The following is an 18,725-nucleotide window of genomic DNA, read 5'->3' as shown; positions in this document are numbered from 1 at the left end:
TATAAAAATGAACTTTACTCATTTACTTACCGACTTGTGAGTTCCGGTATATCAGACATGATTATTCTTAAGTTTTAGACCCCGTTTTGCTTTTAGAGCTGCATCAATTCTTTGTGGCATTGATTCAGCGAGGTGCTGGAAACATTCCTCTGAGATTTTGGTCCTCGCTGGCATGAAGGAATCGTGCAGCTCATGAAGCGATTTTTCTTTTTTTTTTTCTCCTTTTGCCCGTTCCCCCACATCTCAAGGGTGCTCGATTGGATTGAGATGTGGAGACTGTGGAGTATACTGAAGATACCACTGAGCCCATTCTCCTGCTGAAAATAGCCATTTGAAGATGGGTACACTGTCATTATAAAGGAATGGGCATGATCACAAACAGCATGGGGTTCAAAGTGTACCATAAAAAAAAACATCTGCAACACAATTACACCACCAACCTGAATCGTCGATACAAAGCAGGATGGATCCGTGCTTTCGTGTTGTTTATGCCAAATCCTGACCCGTCCGTCTGAGTGCTGCACCACAAATCGAGATTCATCGCGACCAGGCAACGTTTTGTCCCAATTTTTAGTGAACCCGTGCCACTCAATTTCCTGTTCCGAGATGACAGGAGCGGCACCCGGTGTGGTCGTCTTCTGCTGTGGGCCATCTGCTTCCATATTCTTTGTGCTGTGTGTTCACCGATGCTCATCTGCATATTGGTGGTTATTTGAGTTGCTGCCACGTTTCTGTAAGCTCAAACCACTCTGGCTGTTTGTCTCTGGCCTCTCCAGTCAACAATGCATTTTCGCCCAGAGAACTGCCACTCACTGGATTCCCCCCCCCCCCCCTGTTCTCTGTAAACCCTGGAGATGGCTGCGTGTGAAAATCTCAGTAGATCAGCAGTTTGTCAAACCAGCCTGTCTGGCACCAACAGCCATGCCACTTTCAAAGTCACCTAAATCACCTTTCCTCCTCATTCTGATACTTGGTTTTAACTTCGTAGGAGTGTCCTGACCAATGCTGTCTGACTCAATCCATTAAGGTTGTGTATAGGTACATACAGGAACGAATTTCTTTGAAATGTGATGGGCGGCATTTTCCTTTTAATAACAAAGCATTTCAAGGACGATGCTTCTGACTAATAAAATGTCTTAAAAAAGTAGTCCAGGAAGAAATCATTAGATTGATGTTTATAGTAAATGTACACAACTCTATGTTCTGTATTTAGAGTTAGGATTTATCCAATAGAAAAAATACTTAAGTTTAGCTAACAAATTCCAGCTTTATTTGCTTTAGTTTGTCTGCTTGTTACACAGCAGAGTTTCTCTCTCACTGCTCGCTGGGAGCAGCTCAGCTGAAGCTGTTCTCGTGTCACAATATCGATGTGATCCGTGTCGACCGCGTGCATCCCCCGGTTTGTTACTGAGTCGAGGGGCCGGACTACAGTGTCACAGGTGTGACGCTGAGAAAGGTCAAAAGCTGGGAGACAGATGGCATGCTCGCAAACGCACACACAAACACACACACACACACACACACACATACGTACATACTCACCCTCCCACACACTTCTAACACTCCCAAAGGGACAGTGATCTATTGTGCAGCTCAGATGGGCATCGCTGCAGCCTGTCACTCACACACACACACACACACACACACACACACACACACACACACTCTCACTCACACAACCACTTGAAGTGAGTATAGCCAAGCAGATGTCAGGTAGGCTCAACGGAGTCTATTTAGAAGTGATATAATGCCGATGGGGGGGCGACATTGTAACTTCTTTTACTAATTAATTATTGTATTACTGTCTTTGCGAGTCTGTGTTACATTAGTACTATTCCTAATAAAGCAATGATGATGATGATTGTAGTAATTAGTTGTTACAGTCAAATGAGAAGAACAAAGAGATTAGAAAGACGCAGCAAAGGAGAATAGGCCGAACAAAAAAGGCTACACAATGGGTGCTACACTGGGTTTCTAGATATCGTCATCATTTGTATCTATTGTGATTTATAAATGTATAACTTAGTTTTTATGTTTCTTTTTTATCTGGTGTCGGTATCAGGCTGTTTAGTTCTCATTTTCTGGTACATTTTAATGTCATATGTGTCTTGCGTATCAGGTGTGGTGAAAAAAATATTGAGAGTTGGTAGAGTTTTGTTTTGTTTTTGTTTTTTTTTAAATCAGGGCTAACATGCTAACGTGGCTCACGCCAGGTTAATGATGATGGTCAACTGGATTTTGGGCAATCAGTGTGATCTCTGCAACCACTTGGATGCATTACCACAATAGTTATGTACATTCCTGGTCCCCAGTAGATGAATCTTGGCACTAAAGATTTGATTCCATTCGGTTGGATTTGTATAGCGCCAAATCACAGCAACAGTTGCCTCAATGCACTTTATATTGGAGGGTAAGGACTAGGGATGCAACGATACCAATTTTTTCAAACCGATCCGATACCGATACTTGGATCTGAGTACTTGCCGATACCGAGTACAAAATCCGATACTTCTACCACACACAAGTTAAACTTAACCAGTAGTAAAGAAACGACCCCAGACAACTCTTTAACACAAGCGAAGCGTTTACTGAGCGTGAGGGCAGAGACAAATACTGTACAACACATCCCTTTTTAAACTCAAATGATATTCCAATTCCTTAACCAAATGAAATACACTGTATAAATGAAATAATTCCCTTTCAAATTATATTAAACAACCCAACTTATGTTATCACCTTTTGGTAAGTTACTCACTAATATACACTCCAAAACACGTTATATAACTCCACTGAACATACAATATTCACACATGGGCCCCACACACACACATTCACACTTGTTGCAGGCCTGTTTGCTGCTCACGCTGGACGATGGAGAAAAATCCTCTTCTCCCCAGTAAGAGCACAAAAGTCTGACTTACAGTTCCGTTGCTCGGTGAGTCGCCGTTCACCAGTCCCACACTTAATCCACTCCCTGCGGACCCGATGCTGTCTCTGCTACAGCGCGTTAGCCCGTCACTGTCCAGCTCTCCGACAGTCCATAGCGGCTGCCTCCGTGGTGCAGCCAAGCAGTCCGGGCTAGCCTTTAGCCTCGGCGATCGTAGCTGGAAACACAGTTTTCCACGGTGGTGCGACCGTTGAAACAAAAAGTCACTTCACCCACACTCTGTTGCGAAGCTCCCACACGGTTAGCTTTCTAGTTACACACTCTTTTGTGCTAGTTAATCTCAGTAAAACTAGCCGAGTCTCTCACTTTGGTTCAGCTAACCTCGTGCATCTCTCCATGCCGTTCTCTTCTCCTCCTCCATTGCAACAGATACACAGGTCCGTTTTATGCTACCTTCACGGGCCTCCAGAAAATTAGAACTCTGAACAATATTTTAACTCCCTTCAGAGTTACATACCATAAAATAATACTTTTATGATTAACATAACAGTTTGATTGCTCTAATTACCTGTATTTACCTTGTGACATATTACAGGGCAAATTAAATTCAGGGTACAGTTACATCACATAACCGTGAACACCTTATGTTACCGTGGCGTTCAAGTCCATGGGAATTATGAGTATCTACTCCCAAATTCGGGCTACATTAGTATCGGTTCATGGTATCGGTTAACTTTTACGAGTACGAGTACGGACACATTTTACAGTATCGGCCCCGATACCCGATACCAGTATCGGTATCGGTGCATCCCTAGTAAGGACCCTACAATAATACAGAAAAACGATCAGGCAACAAACTATCAGCAAGCACTTGGCAACAGTGGGAAGGAAAAACTCCCTTTTAGCAGGAAGATGCATATGGTGAATGCTTTATACCTGCTAAATGTCAGTATGTTAACTTTGTTGCTTTTAACTGTTTTTACACTTTCTCTGCAACCCTTAGCATTTCTTACATCACCTGACAAAGGTGTTATGGCAGTGAGCAAATCTCCAGTGCAGTCACTTTGGATGTCAGCTCATCTACCAGCATGTGAGAGGTCAGATTGTGCCGGTGTGCAAATCGCTCCGCTAATCGTCCACTGCGTTCACAGCTACAATAAGTGAGGGGGTGCCGCTTACTGCCTTTTGCACGTCTCATCCAGGCAATCTGTTTCTGGTAGTGTGAACACGTCGTAAGTAGACCGTTTCATGCTTTGTGGTACTTTTTGTGAAAAAGGACAAACTCAGACAATGTCCTGATTTATCTATTTATTTTTTCTTAAAGCATGCTGACATTAGCATTTAAAGCATCCCTCTCTGAACCAGAAAACCATCGTAGTGTTTTTATAGTCTTTAATAAAATGACCAAACACTGCAGTTATTGGAATTAGAAATCTGGTGAAGTTTGAGTAATCCTTTGCAGCTATGGATCGGGCCTCGTCTCTTGAATCTGTCATCACCTTTTATCTTCAAATCCCCCAGCCCGCCCCCATCCTCTCCCATCCCTGCTGCCTCTCTGTTACCATTTAGGGTATCCATACCCCACTGCCAGCAGTAAGGAATGTGTGTGCGTGCGTGTGTGTGTTGTGTTAATGCCTCTGCCATGTTTATGTGTCTCCACCATGTGTTTATGGACGCCTGTGTTGTTCTCCTACAAGCTCGAATTTTGGCATCTTACACATGCATCTTCTTGGGGGTGGGGGGGATAATATGTACGAAGTACTTGGGCCGGCTTCCTTGCAAACAGTTGGTCTTTGTGTGAGCGTTTAGGTGTGTGGGTGTTTGCGTGTCAAAGGTGGTTTGTGTGCAGAGGCGTTTGTAAGTGTGCGTGCAGGCATTAGACACTCATCATTGTGCAACACACTGAGCATGGAGGCATCTGACCCTCAATAATAGATGTGGCAGCAGTGAATATTTAATGGTTGGGGGGTGGGGTGGGGGTGGGGGGTTAGATACATGCGCACACACACACACACACACACATATACACACAGGAAAATGGAAATATAATATCCATGCCTGTATGACTTTTAGACTGACGCTCTTGGGGAAGTGGTCTCTGTGTGGTCGGGTGATGCTCTTAGTAAAAGATACCGTGGTATTTCACCAGCTGACCACTTTAGTTCTCACTCCCACCTCACTTTTCTCTCTTTTTCTTCCAACAGGGTTCTCAGGATAGTGCTGGCGGTCAGGAGGGACTCGTACCCCCACCTTTCTCTGCCTTCCCGCCTCCTCCACCGCCGCCCCCCCAGAACGGCCTGGCCCTGGATTACGGGGGCAGCCTGTATGCTGCAGGGGCCGTCCAGGGTCCCGTGGAAGCCGGCGGAGCAGCGAATAGCGCAGCCAACGCCGCTAACAGTCTCAGTGCCCAAGTGAGTACCGGCCTCCTTCCTCTGTGGGCAGCCCACACCCAGGCTGTGCCTTGAGAGGGCGCTTAGTGAGTGGGATACACGTTACAGACTGAAATGAGAATATTATAGGAGCACATTACTAATTGTGACCACAGTTCAAGTTTTTTTTTAACTGAGCTGTAACATTTTCAGATTTTGTTATGTTTTTATCTCGCTCCAATTAAAATGTGCAAACCTCTCTGTGTTACGATCGTTCCTCCAAACACAAATAATTCCACCTGTCATAACTGATTCTGTGGCCACTTCACTGTCGCAGAAACAACACTGAGAGAGTGTGTGAAGGCTGCCTTTTGTCTGTCTGTCAGCAAGTTTATGTAAAAACGACCAAACCGTATTTCATGAAACTCTGGAAAGGTGGAGCGCGGGCAAAGAAAGAACCCATTAAATGTTTTGGAGGCAACGGTGGGAGAGTTCTGGATCAGTTTCTTTGAAATTGCAAAACAGGTCATTTGCCATGGTTTGGAATTCACTCTCTAAGTGCTTTCTATCATTATGATAGGAAAACAGCTTTTTTTTTTTTTCTTTAACTCATCCAGCAGTTAGGGTGGAATAGCTACATTTATTTGGAGGGTTTTTTTGTTTTTCTTCTCTGGTCGACTTGCAAATTACAGCCCAATCTTCACTCTTCTTTTTGCTTTGTTTGTCTTTGAGCACTTTGACATGCAAAAGCCCACACAGCTAAACGCTCACACAAAGAACGACTGTTGGTAACATTGCCTACCCAACTTTTTAAAAAATGACAGAAGTGTGAAAACACAATTTGCTTAAAGCAGGAATTTGACATGGGTGTTACTGCTGATGGCCGCCACTTATATAATGTTATATGCAATGTTTTGTCACCACACAGTTAATTTTTATCCACTGTTTTTTTCAGGTGGAAAAAAGGTGAAAAATTCAGGTTTCATTTTTTTCAGATGGTGGTATTTAAACATCAATAACAATAAATCCTTTAAATATTAAAATTGGGCAGCTGAGAGAAACTACATGTTTAGTTTGGACTGTGTGTCTAATTTTGCAAAACCAGAGAATGACAGTACTGTGCAAAAGTCTTGACCCACACCTCATAGGAGCCAGATTTTCTGAAGGTCTTTCGAAGTTTTTCTTTGGACATCGGCTGCTTTTCCACTCACTCCAGTCCCTAAAGATTCTCATTTTTAGAGTAATGTTTGCTTTTCCCCCCCTTGTTGTTGTTTGTTAAGCAACTTAACACTGACTTATGAATAATTCAAGCATAAAAAAAACCCTTAGTCAAGATATGAAGCGGCGTTGTGTCTCCACACAGCAGACAACTGAGCAAAGAGCCAATTTTAGATGATATCTTTTGCACTTCTGGCACCGTTACTAGCAGTCTGTCACAAAGACCCATAATTTTTTCCCCATTTCTTTAGTTGAATCTGTGAAAAATGCCAGCGATAACACAATTTGAAATTGAAATTTTATTTTTGCACCAACAAGGTGATTCTCAAAGAGCTATTAGCGGAAAACTTGGCATACCTCAGCAGGGTGTGCAGCGTGTCCTTAAAATGCTGAGGAAACTGGCCAAATGGAGGAGACAAGAAGTGGCAGGGCTAAAAAAAACTACCTACACCTGATAAACAGAAAGTCATGTCCTTAAGAAATAAGAAATCCAGTAAAGATCTCACAGACAACACAAATACTTGTTGCCACAAATTTTATGCAGTGATGAATCCAAATTTGACATTTTTTGGTACAAATTGTTGTCAGTTTGTAGAGAGGAGGTCAGGATGGAGGTGCAGCAGTGAGTGTCTACAGCCATCTGTAAAACACGTTGGAGGCTCTGTCATACTTCTGAGCCAGTGGAGTTGGCGATCGCGTTAAAACTGCTGAAATATGAAATTATGAAATCAGAAGTAAGGCCAGAGTTTGATCCTCATTGATAATCATCTGGAAAGCATCTTAATTGGCAACAGCTTCACGTTTTAGCATCACAGTGGTCCCAAACAACAGCAAAAGCATACCTGGATAGAAAAACACGCTGGAATTGTACCAGTCATGGATTGGCCTCCCCAAAGCTCGGACCTCAGAGAGTTCAGGCTGTGTTGAACAACAACACTGGACTTTTAAGCTTGCTGTAATTGTGCAAATTCTCCTGTTGCCTTATATAATACATAGTGCATGTATGTTTGCACGTGTTTCAACAAATCACTGCAAATCTTTTCAGATTTTTCAAGCAAAATATAAAGAAATGAGAGGTGGCTCAAGACTTTTGCACTGTGCCATATGTATTTTTTAAATCAAATACTACAGTGTCACATGAAATAAAATTTACAGTGAATGAAAACAGTCATGGTTTTCATTCGTTTAAATTGCTGCTTATAACCAGCGGCAATACAAATATATTTATTATGTTCTGTCGGTTGTTTGAGTCAATTCACAGATTTTTGCAGCTGTTTTAATTTTCCCTTTTATAATTTTGGACTCTGTTCCATCAACATGCCAAAAATTCCCAGGTCTCTTGAAAGGGGAAAATGTTGTCTTTGTGTTCTTCTCACAGGCAAAAAGCACAAAATATCGATTATGTTTCATAATCAATATTTTGTGCTTTTTCCCTGTTTCTAGGCAAAGCGAGTACTTTGAAATTGCGTGGACATTTTTCCTGTTCAATCCATAATTTGTGCAAGCTGATTAATGAACTAATCAGCACAATAATCAGCTGATTAATGGAAGCAGCGAGCAGTGCCTACTGCAGTGCAAATCTGACAGATGACAGTCTGTCAGCTAATGGTGCATTGCGTATTGTCTTTTCGCAACCCTAACAAGACCTCTTTGTTTTCGTCTGTCTCTGTTTGTCTTTTTGCACCCTTGTGTCTAAGCAGTCAGATGGGTCCTCCCAGATTGACGGCCAGTCTGGGGTTGGCTCGGGAGGTGGAGGCGGTGGGGGGAACGCCGGAGACGATTTGGACTCCAAGGCGACCCCCAAACGCCTTCACGTATCTAACATCCCCTTCCGCTTCCGAGACCCTGACCTACGGCAGATGTTTGGGGTAAGCGGACCAGAACGTTGCCTTTTTTCCCCTCCACTGTGTATCGTTACGTAACAGAGTAAAATCCCCTCTAAACTAAACCCCCCTCATCTAGTGACTGCAGCCCCTTGCTATCTTCTAGTGACGTTTATATAAAAACAAGGGTTTGCCATGCTGGTTTTTCGCTGAGCAGAATCCATTGTCTTATTTGATTATTTAGATTTTCAGCTCTCCAGCAGCTTATCTAAAGTGAAGTGTAATAATCTGGCCTGGTTCCCTCCTGTTTTGCAAGAGGAACGGCTCTAAAATGCAGTGCAGAGAAAAGAACAGAGGAAAGGAAGATATGGTAGAAGACCAAGCAGCCAGTGTAGGCTCAGTGCCAGCTCATCGTGGTTGAACAGTGCTGACACCCCGTGGCGAGAAGCAGTGTGTGTGACTTACATGCTCGCTCAGCTTCTTCATTTTCCTCCTCTTTTTTTAATTAATTAATTCATTATTTTCCTGTTTCTTGTTTCAGCAATTTGGCAAAATCCTTGATGTGGAGATCATTTTTAACGAGAGGGGATCGAAGGTAGGACACTGAGGAAAAAGAAAACATGTCAGGCATTTCAAAATGCAGCAAAAAAAAAGAAAAAAAAGCTTAACTGCAATCTCCTTCTCCTCCTCCTCCTGCGTCTCCTTGTCGTTTCTTTACCCTCCTCTTGCAGGGCTTCGGTTTTGTTACGTTTGAGTCGAGCGCAGATGCAGAGAGGGCCAGAGAGAAGCTCCACGGCACGCTGGTGGAAGGACGTAAAATCGAGGTAACGGCACGCTCGCCTCTTTTTCCTTTTTTAATTTCTTTTTCAACAGTGACCATTTTCTCCTCTGTGTCCCCTCCATGTCCAACTGTGACCTTAATTCTTCTGGCCCAGAGAAGGTTTCCGGATGGCTGTTGTTTAACCCTCCCCCCCTCCCCCCTCCTCCCTTCGGCTTCACTATAGCATGGTGCAGTGGTGCCGCACGCAAAGGCGTCTCTTTCGAAGCCACTTCCTGTTGATGTTCATGCCGTTAATGCTGTTCTCGTTCTTCTCGATATCGTGCGCTGTCCCATTGCACCTTGATCCTTAAAAGTCGTGTGGTTTGCAAAGCATGCTGGGTGGAGTGGCTACACAACAGGCATGGCTGGTGAGAAGTCACTACGACACGATTGCTGATGATATCCGCTTCAGTCACAGCATGGATGATTTTTTTTTTCTTCTTTTTTAATTACTATTATTTTTGTTTAATCTGTCTTCCTGCACCTTTTCCATCATCCTCATCATCATCGTCACTTCTTCCATGATCATGACGAGTGGCCATTCTTGATTTATGGTTGTGTTTATGACTGGATGAGCAGTTAAAAGCCTCTCAGTTATTTTCCTCTTGGGTGGGGGGGGAGAAAAGTGCTTGCTGCTGGTGTAAGAGGCTACTGTATGTTGCATGGATGGAGCACTGGCTCAGATGTTGTCAAGGATTTTTCACTCTTTTCACTTGAAATTGCGCGGCTGCCACTGAGTCGTAGTTTTTTACGTTTGGTGTGTTTACGAGATTGATGCATGATGGGCGTTGGGGTGGGGCATTTTCAGGGGGGCAGTTTTGGGAATAAGGCTGCTGTGAGAAGTGTGGTGTCATTTCTGATGCTTTTAAAAAAAAGCCAACAAAAAAATAACAAAAAACACCCTTTAATCTCAGATGTGCAAGATGAACGGTTAAAAATAAAAAGAGACGTGTTGTCTTACACACACACACACACATACACACACACACACACACACACACACCTGCATCCAGCGCTCCTGAAAAACAACACTAGATCTCATGGAAGTGCTTTTTCTTGTGACTTATTTTTCCTTTTTTTCCTTTAATTCGTCAGCATGAGCTCGGATTTCAGTTGCAAATGGCCTGGGAGATCAAATACACCGTGCTTTCGCCATTTGCTCTGGCTCTTTTGATTTTAAAATCACGCTTTTGATTTTTTTTTTTCTTTTTTAAAAATTATTTCTACTTGCTACTAAAGCTCTTCTGCATGGTCCTGAATGTCCTGCTCTCTTCTCTGTCTCTTGTGTGTGGGTGTGGAGAATGTTTTCAAAAATGAATAAATAAAAAATATGGAGGGTGGAGACAGAACAAACAAGTGAAGAGAATAGTCATCCCCTCTCCTGTCCTTTTATTTCATTGGTCCTCCATCCTTCTCCACTCTATTTTTTTCCCACCACCCGGCCAGTCTGTCTGTCTTTCCCAGTTCGTGTCCCATATGCATCTTCATCTCTGCTGTCCATTCCTACCTAAATTTCTCTGTCCATTTTCCCCCTCCTGGGATGTAGTCAGGTAGCACAAACACCAGAGAGTGGGAATCAGTTAGACTTTGAGTGATAACTTTGTCAGTTATTTGAATATAACCTGGACAATACTATAACGTGTAGTTTCCTTCCCCAAGTTATATTTTGATTTCTGACATTTTCTGTTTCCGTTCTGTTTCTTTTATTTGTTCGCAGAGGGTTTTTTGTTGTTGTTGTTGTTTTTTTAATTGTTTTTTTAGAGGCTAGATTGTTGTGATGTGGCTGATTCTTGTAGGTGACTGTTGACACGTGACCTGTTACATCACTTCCTCTCTACCACAGGGTGGGGGTTGCTTTTCATTACCTCGTTTTGTTTATGTTTACTCTTTTTTTTGTTTTGTTTTGTTTTTTTTGGTTCATCATTTCTTTCTTACATATATTTTCTCTATTTCCCTGATGATTTTTGTATGTTGTTGTTGTTGTCAGTCTCCACGGTAACTGCTCGCGTGTCCTCACGCCGTTTCCCTGCCAACGGTAAGTTGTGTACACATGGCATCATCTTTGAATGACCCCTCCCCCCAACCCCATCCGTCCAAATGAAATTAAAAAGAATAAATAACGATGCACCCAACACCCAAATGAAGGACTCCTCTTACTTAAGGGAGGCTTGATTGGTCGATTGACAGAACCTGATTGGCTAATCCTGTGATTGATTTGGGGAGGTGGTGAATGAAACGATTTACGTGATTAGCCATTGACCGCATGGCATTACAAAAAGGCCACTTGTGTAACTGAATGTACTGCATCTATCTGCAAGTGCAACAACTATGACTACCACTTCTTATGCGTTCATTCCAATCACCTCTCTAACTGCATTCAGCATTTAATTCCAGAGCTGTATCCTGCATGGTTTACTCTCTTTCTCGTCATCTGTATGACGTCATATAGTACTATGTCATCTCTCTGTGTCATGTGTCAGCTGATAGCTGCATTTTCTGCACCTTAGTGGGACAGCATGCTACAGCATGTGTGCAATGTTAGCTTAACTGGAGAGGGGATAATAGTAGTCTGTATATCATGGCGTGCTGTAGTGCTTGACTACAACCTTCTGCACCAATTTGCGGACTGCAGACAGTTGCAGAGATACGGCTGTGCAGACGTGACATTTCCTCTTAAAGCTGTACCTGTGGATGAATAGTGCGTTGCCCAAAAGGGGATGCAAGCATATCGTAAAGCAATTTTACCAAATGTGGTATGCATAATTTGAGAAAAAAAATACAAAAGATTAAAAAAAAGCTGTCATGAAATGATTAGTAGAATTTTTTTTTAAATCAGCGACAGCTTTTCTTTGTTCTGATTTCTGTTAAGCGGTTTCCTTGTTTTCGATAAGTTTGGTTCTGGATGGTGTGTGTTGGTGGTTGTGTGCTTCGAGGTGTTTCTGGCGTGTGACACTGATCTGAAATGCCTGGCAGTGTTTCACAGCCGTGGTTTCTGTTTGATTTTTTTCATTTGATTTTTATTTTTTGATTTGAGGAATGATATTTGCATCCCCCATCCTCTCTGTCTTTTATCTAGACTTTTTCTCTTTCTGTACTCGTTCTTGCTCCATCCATCATTTCTCCATCACTGCTCACGTACAGTTAGATCCAATGTAGGCAAACGGTCAGATGAATGTTGTACGAGTGTATTGCATCTTATTGTTTGTTTGTTTGAAGAACTGCACATTTGGATGGACTGTTCACTCGCTGTCTCTCTTCTCCACGTCATGTGTGTGTTTTTTCTGTGTGTTTTCATGTGGACTGGCTCCTCCTTCTGCATCCCTTTTATATTTCTGTCCTTTCTCTGTTGTTCTCTCTCCCTCCCTCCTCTTCCTCCTTTTTTCTGTATGACGTGTATTTGATTGGGAGGGCTGCCGACCTTATTTGATTGGTCTCTTGCTGCATCTGATGCTTGCTGACTGGCTAGTTTTGCTCACCTCTGGTGATGTGATGCGCTCTTGATTGGCCGTGTGTAATTTGTGTATGAACTCTTCGATTGATGTTTTTTGCATTGTGTTCAACTGATGAATCTGCCGCTTAATTCACCTTCTTTTTCCCTCCTTTTTTTTAAGGTAGCAAAATAATGGTCTTGGATTTCTTTTTGAATGCCTTTGATCTCAGATATTTTGTTGTTTTCTTTGTTCTGTGTGCCAATGGTTGCATTGTTTGCGTGCAAAACTGCCTGACTACTCACCAGGATCCTTGTTTTCAATGTCTTTCTCCTTCAAAAGAAGCGCATGCAACAAATACCATCGCTGCTCATCAACAGAATTAACCCCTGTCATAAGTACAAAACTGTGAAAAGTAAAACGACACCTCACTGAATATGAAAGCTCCAGTAATCATATGAAGTGTCACAGACAAAACTCAGCGTAACCTGAACTGTGCTTGTGTCAACCATTAAAACTGAATGAAATGAGCCTCTGATCACTTTCTTTGGTGTCCAGGTCAATAACGCCACAGCCAGAGTGATGACAAACAAGAAGATGACCACGCCGTACTCGAACGGAGAGGGCCTTGCGGCACTGCCATATGGTAATGCATTTTGCACGGTTGGACCAGAGAGATGGGGCAGAAATTATTGTCACTAAATTAAAGCGACAGACGCTACCCCCACTCCCTCCCCAAAGAAACAAAAAACATGCAGTAACGAGTAAATGTCGTGTGAACCCTGGCTGCCCGTTGCTTCTGTGACATGTTTCTGTTTACATGTTGTTGTCAATTTTCTTTATTATAGCTGGATGGAAGCTGAGTCCTATGGTTGGAGGCATTTACAGTCCTGAGCTCTATACAGGTAAGCAAGGCTTCCTTTATTCTTACCTGACTGATACCCAGCAAACATGGTTTGCATGTCTCCCATAACTGATCGCAATAAGAAGTCAGGCCAGACTTTTCTGATTTTTACAAAGTGCAAAACACAGTTCAGATTATTTATTTATTCTTAACAATGACAGCTAATACAGCTAGCACATTGTTGTGTGAATGTCACCTCAACATCTAATGACATATTTTTTTAAATAGGTAAATAGATAAACACCCAAATTACATTTCACTTGGATGAACTTGATGCATCACACGCTTACACTTCTCCCCTCGCTGTCTGCGATGTCAGCATCTTAAACTCAGTAAGGAGCGCTACTACTGACACGTGAAATCAATTAGCTCAGTGGGAGAAGTGGTGGACCCGAAAGTGTGAGATTGTGAGTTTGAGTCACTGTTGAGGTGTTTTGTTTTTTCTTTCCCATTCTCTCTCCTTTTTAATTGAGAAACATGTTTTCATGTAGATTTTTTTTTAAATTCTCATCTGGGAATAAAATTCCTTGAAAAGGAGAGCGATGCAAAACAAAATTCTGGAACTCAATCTCAAAACTCTTACAAGGACATCCAGGCAACGTTGAGGTGACCTCAAACTGGCGTTATGGTAACTTCCGCGATGTCAGTTGAATTTTTTTTCCGGGGGACTATTATTCAGTCATGACTAGACATCTAGAAAATACCGCCAGCCTGAGAGTTAGTCTACATCGAAATGTTTGCTGGGTATTGAAGAAAAAAGAAATGCAAGGATTACTCATTTTACATCTGTTTGACATTTATGCCTAAAAAATGAAGGTGGAATACTTTCTATGTGTTAGATAGATTTATAATAGGGATAGCTCAGTAAGTAAAGCGGTTGCCCTATGATCGGAAGGTCAGGGGTTCGAATCCCCTGAACGGCTACCCTGAGGTGTCCCTGAGCAAGGTACCATCCCCCACATGCTCCACGGGCGCTGCATTGGTGGCTGCCCACTGCTTCACTGAGTGAATGGGTTAAATGCAGAGAAAAATTTCCCCACGGGGATCAATAAAGTATACATTATTATTATTAATAGATGTTGATGGTCATCTTTAGGTTTTTAGTTGAATTTGAAAACATCAGTTGAACTCTGGGGGGTTATAGCAAGCATTTGCTGTTTTTTTTATTGATTTGTAGGACAAATGATTGTGATTTCAGTCAATCTAAATGTTTAATCAACATCAATAAAAATAAATTGTGTTTTAATTCTGTCTCTCTTGCTCTCAGTACCAGGGTTTCCGTACCCAGCAGCAGCGGCAGCAGCTGCCTCGACCGCTGCAACCTTTCGAGGCGCTCATCTCCGAGGTCGTGCTCGGCCCGTCTACAGCGCAGTCAGGGCAGCTGTTCCACAGCCTGCCATCCCCACCTATCCTGGGTAAACACACTCAAAAATAACAACACCGCTAATAGTGACGATGATGTCACAGATCAGATCAATCGTCTTCTTAAAAGCATGGCTGCACTTTTATATAAAAAAATAAAAATAATGCATGCTGTGTGTTTGAATATAATTATTTTATTGAGAGTTGATATTGATGGTTGGCTGAGCTGAAATACCATTTCCTTGTAATTCCAAAATGGTAATGATAGCTACATTTAGTAGTTTTTTTATGTTTAATAAGCAGCTAAAGAAACAGTAGTATCACTTTGAGGCATTTGCATACAAAGAGGTGGTATTTTTGTCCTGCATGTTGCACGGTGTGTAATAATCTCACCCTTCTTTCTCTCTTCTCTCTCTCACAATCTGTTTGGCACCGTTTTCCCATCTTTTCCCCCTCAATCGTCACTCTTGTTTGTTGTTTTCTGCACTGCCCACATGGTGGCGCATCACACCATTTTTTTCCCTTTTGTTTTGTTTTGTTTGTTTTGACTTCCCACCACCGCTCCTTTTTCTACTCTGTCTTTCCTCCCCCCTTTCTCCTGTATTATCTGTTTCTCTCTCAGTGTGATGGCCTATCAGGATGGTTTTTACGGTGCAGCTGATCTCTATGTAAGTACGCCTGCCTCTCCTCCACTGCCTCCCTCGTCACCTACGTTTCCCCCCCTCCCCCTTGTTGCCTTGTGGGTTTTCAAGTGTGAAATGGCACGGATCAAACCCGTAGAGACGTGTACTTTTGAGTGTTTTGACTCATCACCGCTTGACATTTTACTGAAACTTAAACGAGGCCTTTGATTGAAATCCAAATTTGCACAGTCTCACATTCAACGCGCCAGCGTTCGCTTAGCTGTCCAACACAACACGGCAAAACCGTGCGCTCATTCGTGAGTAGACTCCTCTAGGGTTTGTCTCTGTGCATTTGTGAGTTAGTTTGTACCAATGTGATTACGAGTGTGTGCCTGTGTGTAATGGTGTGTGTGCGCGTGTGTGACCAGGTTGACAATAGATGTTTCTGTTCTCTCTGTAGACTAGTGTTTCAGGACATTAGTGGCAGATTGCCCCAGGTAGGGTTTTACACACTCTGTGTGAGAGCCAGTGTGCATCCTCCTCGTCTCCAATGACTGCGTGCTGCTAGACATTATTGACCATCTGAGATTGAAATGCCTTCTCTGTCTTCTTCTACTAACTCACTGGATTCTGACATAGGCGGAGTTGCGGAAGGGGGAGGAAAGAATGCAAAACATATAAGAACAAAACAAAACAAAACAGCGGCTGGTCTGATATGTTTTTCTGTAAATTAAGTGCAGTATCCAACGGAAGTAGTGGAAAAGGGATCCAGGGATATACGTTTGGTCAGAGCTTGAAAAACTAGATTGAATCTGATCTATGCTGACACATCAGCTTTCCATTAGTGTGCACACACACATGCAGTGTTAAACAAATTCATTAGACCACCTGATGTTTGGTTTATACCACAAGTGCCCTGAATTAACAGGAATTGTAATTAGCAAAATCATTTTTTATGTTTCTGTAATGGTTAATCTGCCAGTATGCACAAGCTCTTTAATTAAAATGATACTTTTAATGCTAATTATTGTTGTAACTAATGAATTACAAAATTTACTGTTTGACATTAAAAGCAGAATAAAATGGTAAAGCATGTTTTTTTTTAATTAAGAGGCCGAATTACAGGTATTTACTTGCATCCCTGAGCAGAAAAAAATAGTTTTAGTGGTTTTAATGTTAAGCTTGATTAATTTCTGACCTCTCAGGATGCTCGGCTCCACTTTGGGTGTAAAAATATGAAATCGGTCCATTTGCCTAATAAACATAATCCTTATTCGTTGAACAAGACTCATTTGTGTTTTCTTGTATTTATGACAGGCGGTCTAATAAATTTGTTAAGCCCTGTATACCCGAACATGATCTTTTTGCTTCTTGTTGATGGAACAAACAAATGTTAGGCTTCATGTTTTAATCACTGCGTTTTGTTTTCTTTATTTATTTTGTGAGAAACTCCCTGAAAATTGGGGTTGAATCGCCGTTGTCATTTTTAAGCCCGAACGCTTGTTCATTATGTGAAACCAGCTTTTTAAATTTCACTTGAGCGATCATGCACCGTAGCTTTCTAAGACGTCGCATTTCCTGTATTAACGAAGATGAAATAAGCTAAATAAGTAATACGCAAACGTGTGATTTGAGTACACAGAGTACTCGCAGTTTTAAAGGGATGTAGAGAGAGATTTTCCTTCATCCAATTAGCAGATCATTCAGACCCCTTCCAGGAATCTCCCTATCTGTTTCACCTGTGGCATGCTAACTGAATCAATGTCAGCATGCAGACATACTTACAAGGCTGACTCCCCGCCCCATCCCTTGTATTTTCCTCCCAAATCTTCTCCTTTTATTTCTGCAAACCTCCCTTTTTATTCATCTTTTTCTCCTTTGATTGTTAAAGTAGACCTTTACTAAAGGTTCTTATCTAGTTCAGTACTTTCTCCTCCTCTTCAGTTTTACCTTTTATTATTATCAGACCCTTCTTTTCTACTCTTATGTTCACTGTGATTTCCCACCTTCCCTCCTATCCTTTTCCATCACCTCTACTTTCTCCGTCTCTCCTTCCCTCATCTTCCCCTCCTCCCCCGGTCCAGCCTTCCTCCCATAGCAGCAACTGTGTGGTCCTGAATGCAGGAACTGATTCCTTAGGGTAGAATGCAGTGGTGTGTGTTTCTTTCCTTATTTATTTATTTTTGTTTCCATAGGGATGTTTGGCCTAATACACTGTTTGTTCTGAATTCGGGAAAGCATGCTGTGTCTGTCAGTGATTGGTTGCTGGCCATGTGAGAGTGTGTGTGTTTGCCCTTTTTTTTTTTTTTCCATTTTTTAAAATCCGACTGGCTGACTTGTCTTCTTACACCTGTAGTTTTATTTTTGTGTCTGTTCATCAGCTGTTCATCCAAACGTAGATAATGACACGATCATCCTGCCACTCCTTCCCCTTTCTTTAACTGTGTGTTTTTGGTAGGGGAACCGGGGTGGGGCACAGTTATGGCTGTGAACTCTCTCTCCCTTGATGTCTAACTCACTGTGGGATAGATAAAGGCGATTCAGAGCTACAAACGCAAAAAAAAAACAGCATTGTGTGCAATTAAGGGTATTTTTTTTCCCACATTAGCCATGAAGTGAGAGAGCCACACAGAGCCTGAGCTACATCCTTGTGAATGCTGTACTGCACCAGATTAGCCAGTTTTGCTGACTGACTGCTTGTTAATCTCTCGCTCTCTTCTCAGCAGTTTTTTTTCTCACAATGTAACACGTTAGATTCACTGCTAGTGTTTTTGTAATAGTCTGCAGAGAAAATATGGCAAACTTTAAACAAGAGTTTTCTCTTCTTTCCGTCCCGTCCTTTCATTGCATCTCTTTCTCTCTCTCTCCTCTTTTCCTATGCTGCACTCCTCCCCTCTTTTCTGTCCTCCACTTCTCTCGTCTCCATCGGCTCCTCACAGGGTGGCTATGCAGCGTATCGATACGCCCAGCCGGCTGCAGTAGCAACTCCTGCGGCGGCAGCAGCTGCAGCGGCAGCTTACAGTGACAGGTGAGCGTACTGTCCTGGACACTTTTTTTTATCACATTTGGTACTTTTGCATGACTACATCGTGTCAATACAGGGACAGATATTAATATATTAAAAACATTAAAATACTCTGGGAATATTATAAACAGCAAGGCCCATCTCATACACCACCATCCCGAGGTTATATTAGCAACGTGAGCAAACTTTTACAGAAAAACCAGGCTTAGGTTGACAAAACTACCTCCTGATTCAGAGCCTCAGTCACATGAGTAAAAATAGGACAG

General features: G+C 42.3%; 1 protein-coding gene across 9 annotated transcripts in view; it reads left to right on the top strand.

The window, feature by feature from the left end:
• LOC116321354 (RNA binding protein fox-1 homolog 2-like) overlaps positions 1-18,725 on the top strand; it is a 41,557-nt gene that overhangs the window by 18,845 nt on the left and 3,987 nt on the right. For 3 of the 9 annotated variants that reach the window (XM_039613333.1, XM_031741174.2, XM_031741177.2), the window contains 9 exons: positions 5,092-5,298; positions 8,172-8,342; positions 8,839-8,892; positions 9,029-9,121; positions 13,104-13,191; positions 13,394-13,450; positions 14,717-14,864; positions 15,434-15,479; positions 18,374-18,462. In XM_039613333.1, coding sequence (XP_039469267.1) covers positions 5,092-5,298; positions 8,172-8,342; positions 8,839-8,892; positions 9,029-9,121; positions 13,104-13,191; positions 13,394-13,450; positions 14,717-14,864; positions 15,434-15,479; positions 18,374-18,462 — 953 coding nt within the window. Of the gene's footprint in view, positions 1-5,091; positions 5,299-8,171; positions 8,343-8,838; positions 8,893-9,028; positions 9,122-13,103; positions 13,192-13,393; positions 13,451-14,716; positions 14,865-15,433; positions 18,463-18,725 lie in introns of all 9 variants that reach the window. The other 6 variants (XR_005613373.1, XR_005613372.1, XR_005613371.1 and 3 more) reach the window with 6 other exon arrangements.

This window comes from Oreochromis aureus, linkage group 6 (genome assembly GCF_013358895.1).
Source record: "Oreochromis aureus strain Israel breed Guangdong linkage group 6, ZZ_aureus, whole genome shotgun sequence".
NCBI classification, from domain to species: domain Eukaryota; kingdom Metazoa; phylum Chordata; class Actinopteri; order Cichliformes; family Cichlidae; genus Oreochromis; species Oreochromis aureus.
Note: the sequence above shows the minus strand (reverse complement) of the source record. Positions and strands in the feature narration are given on the sequence as shown.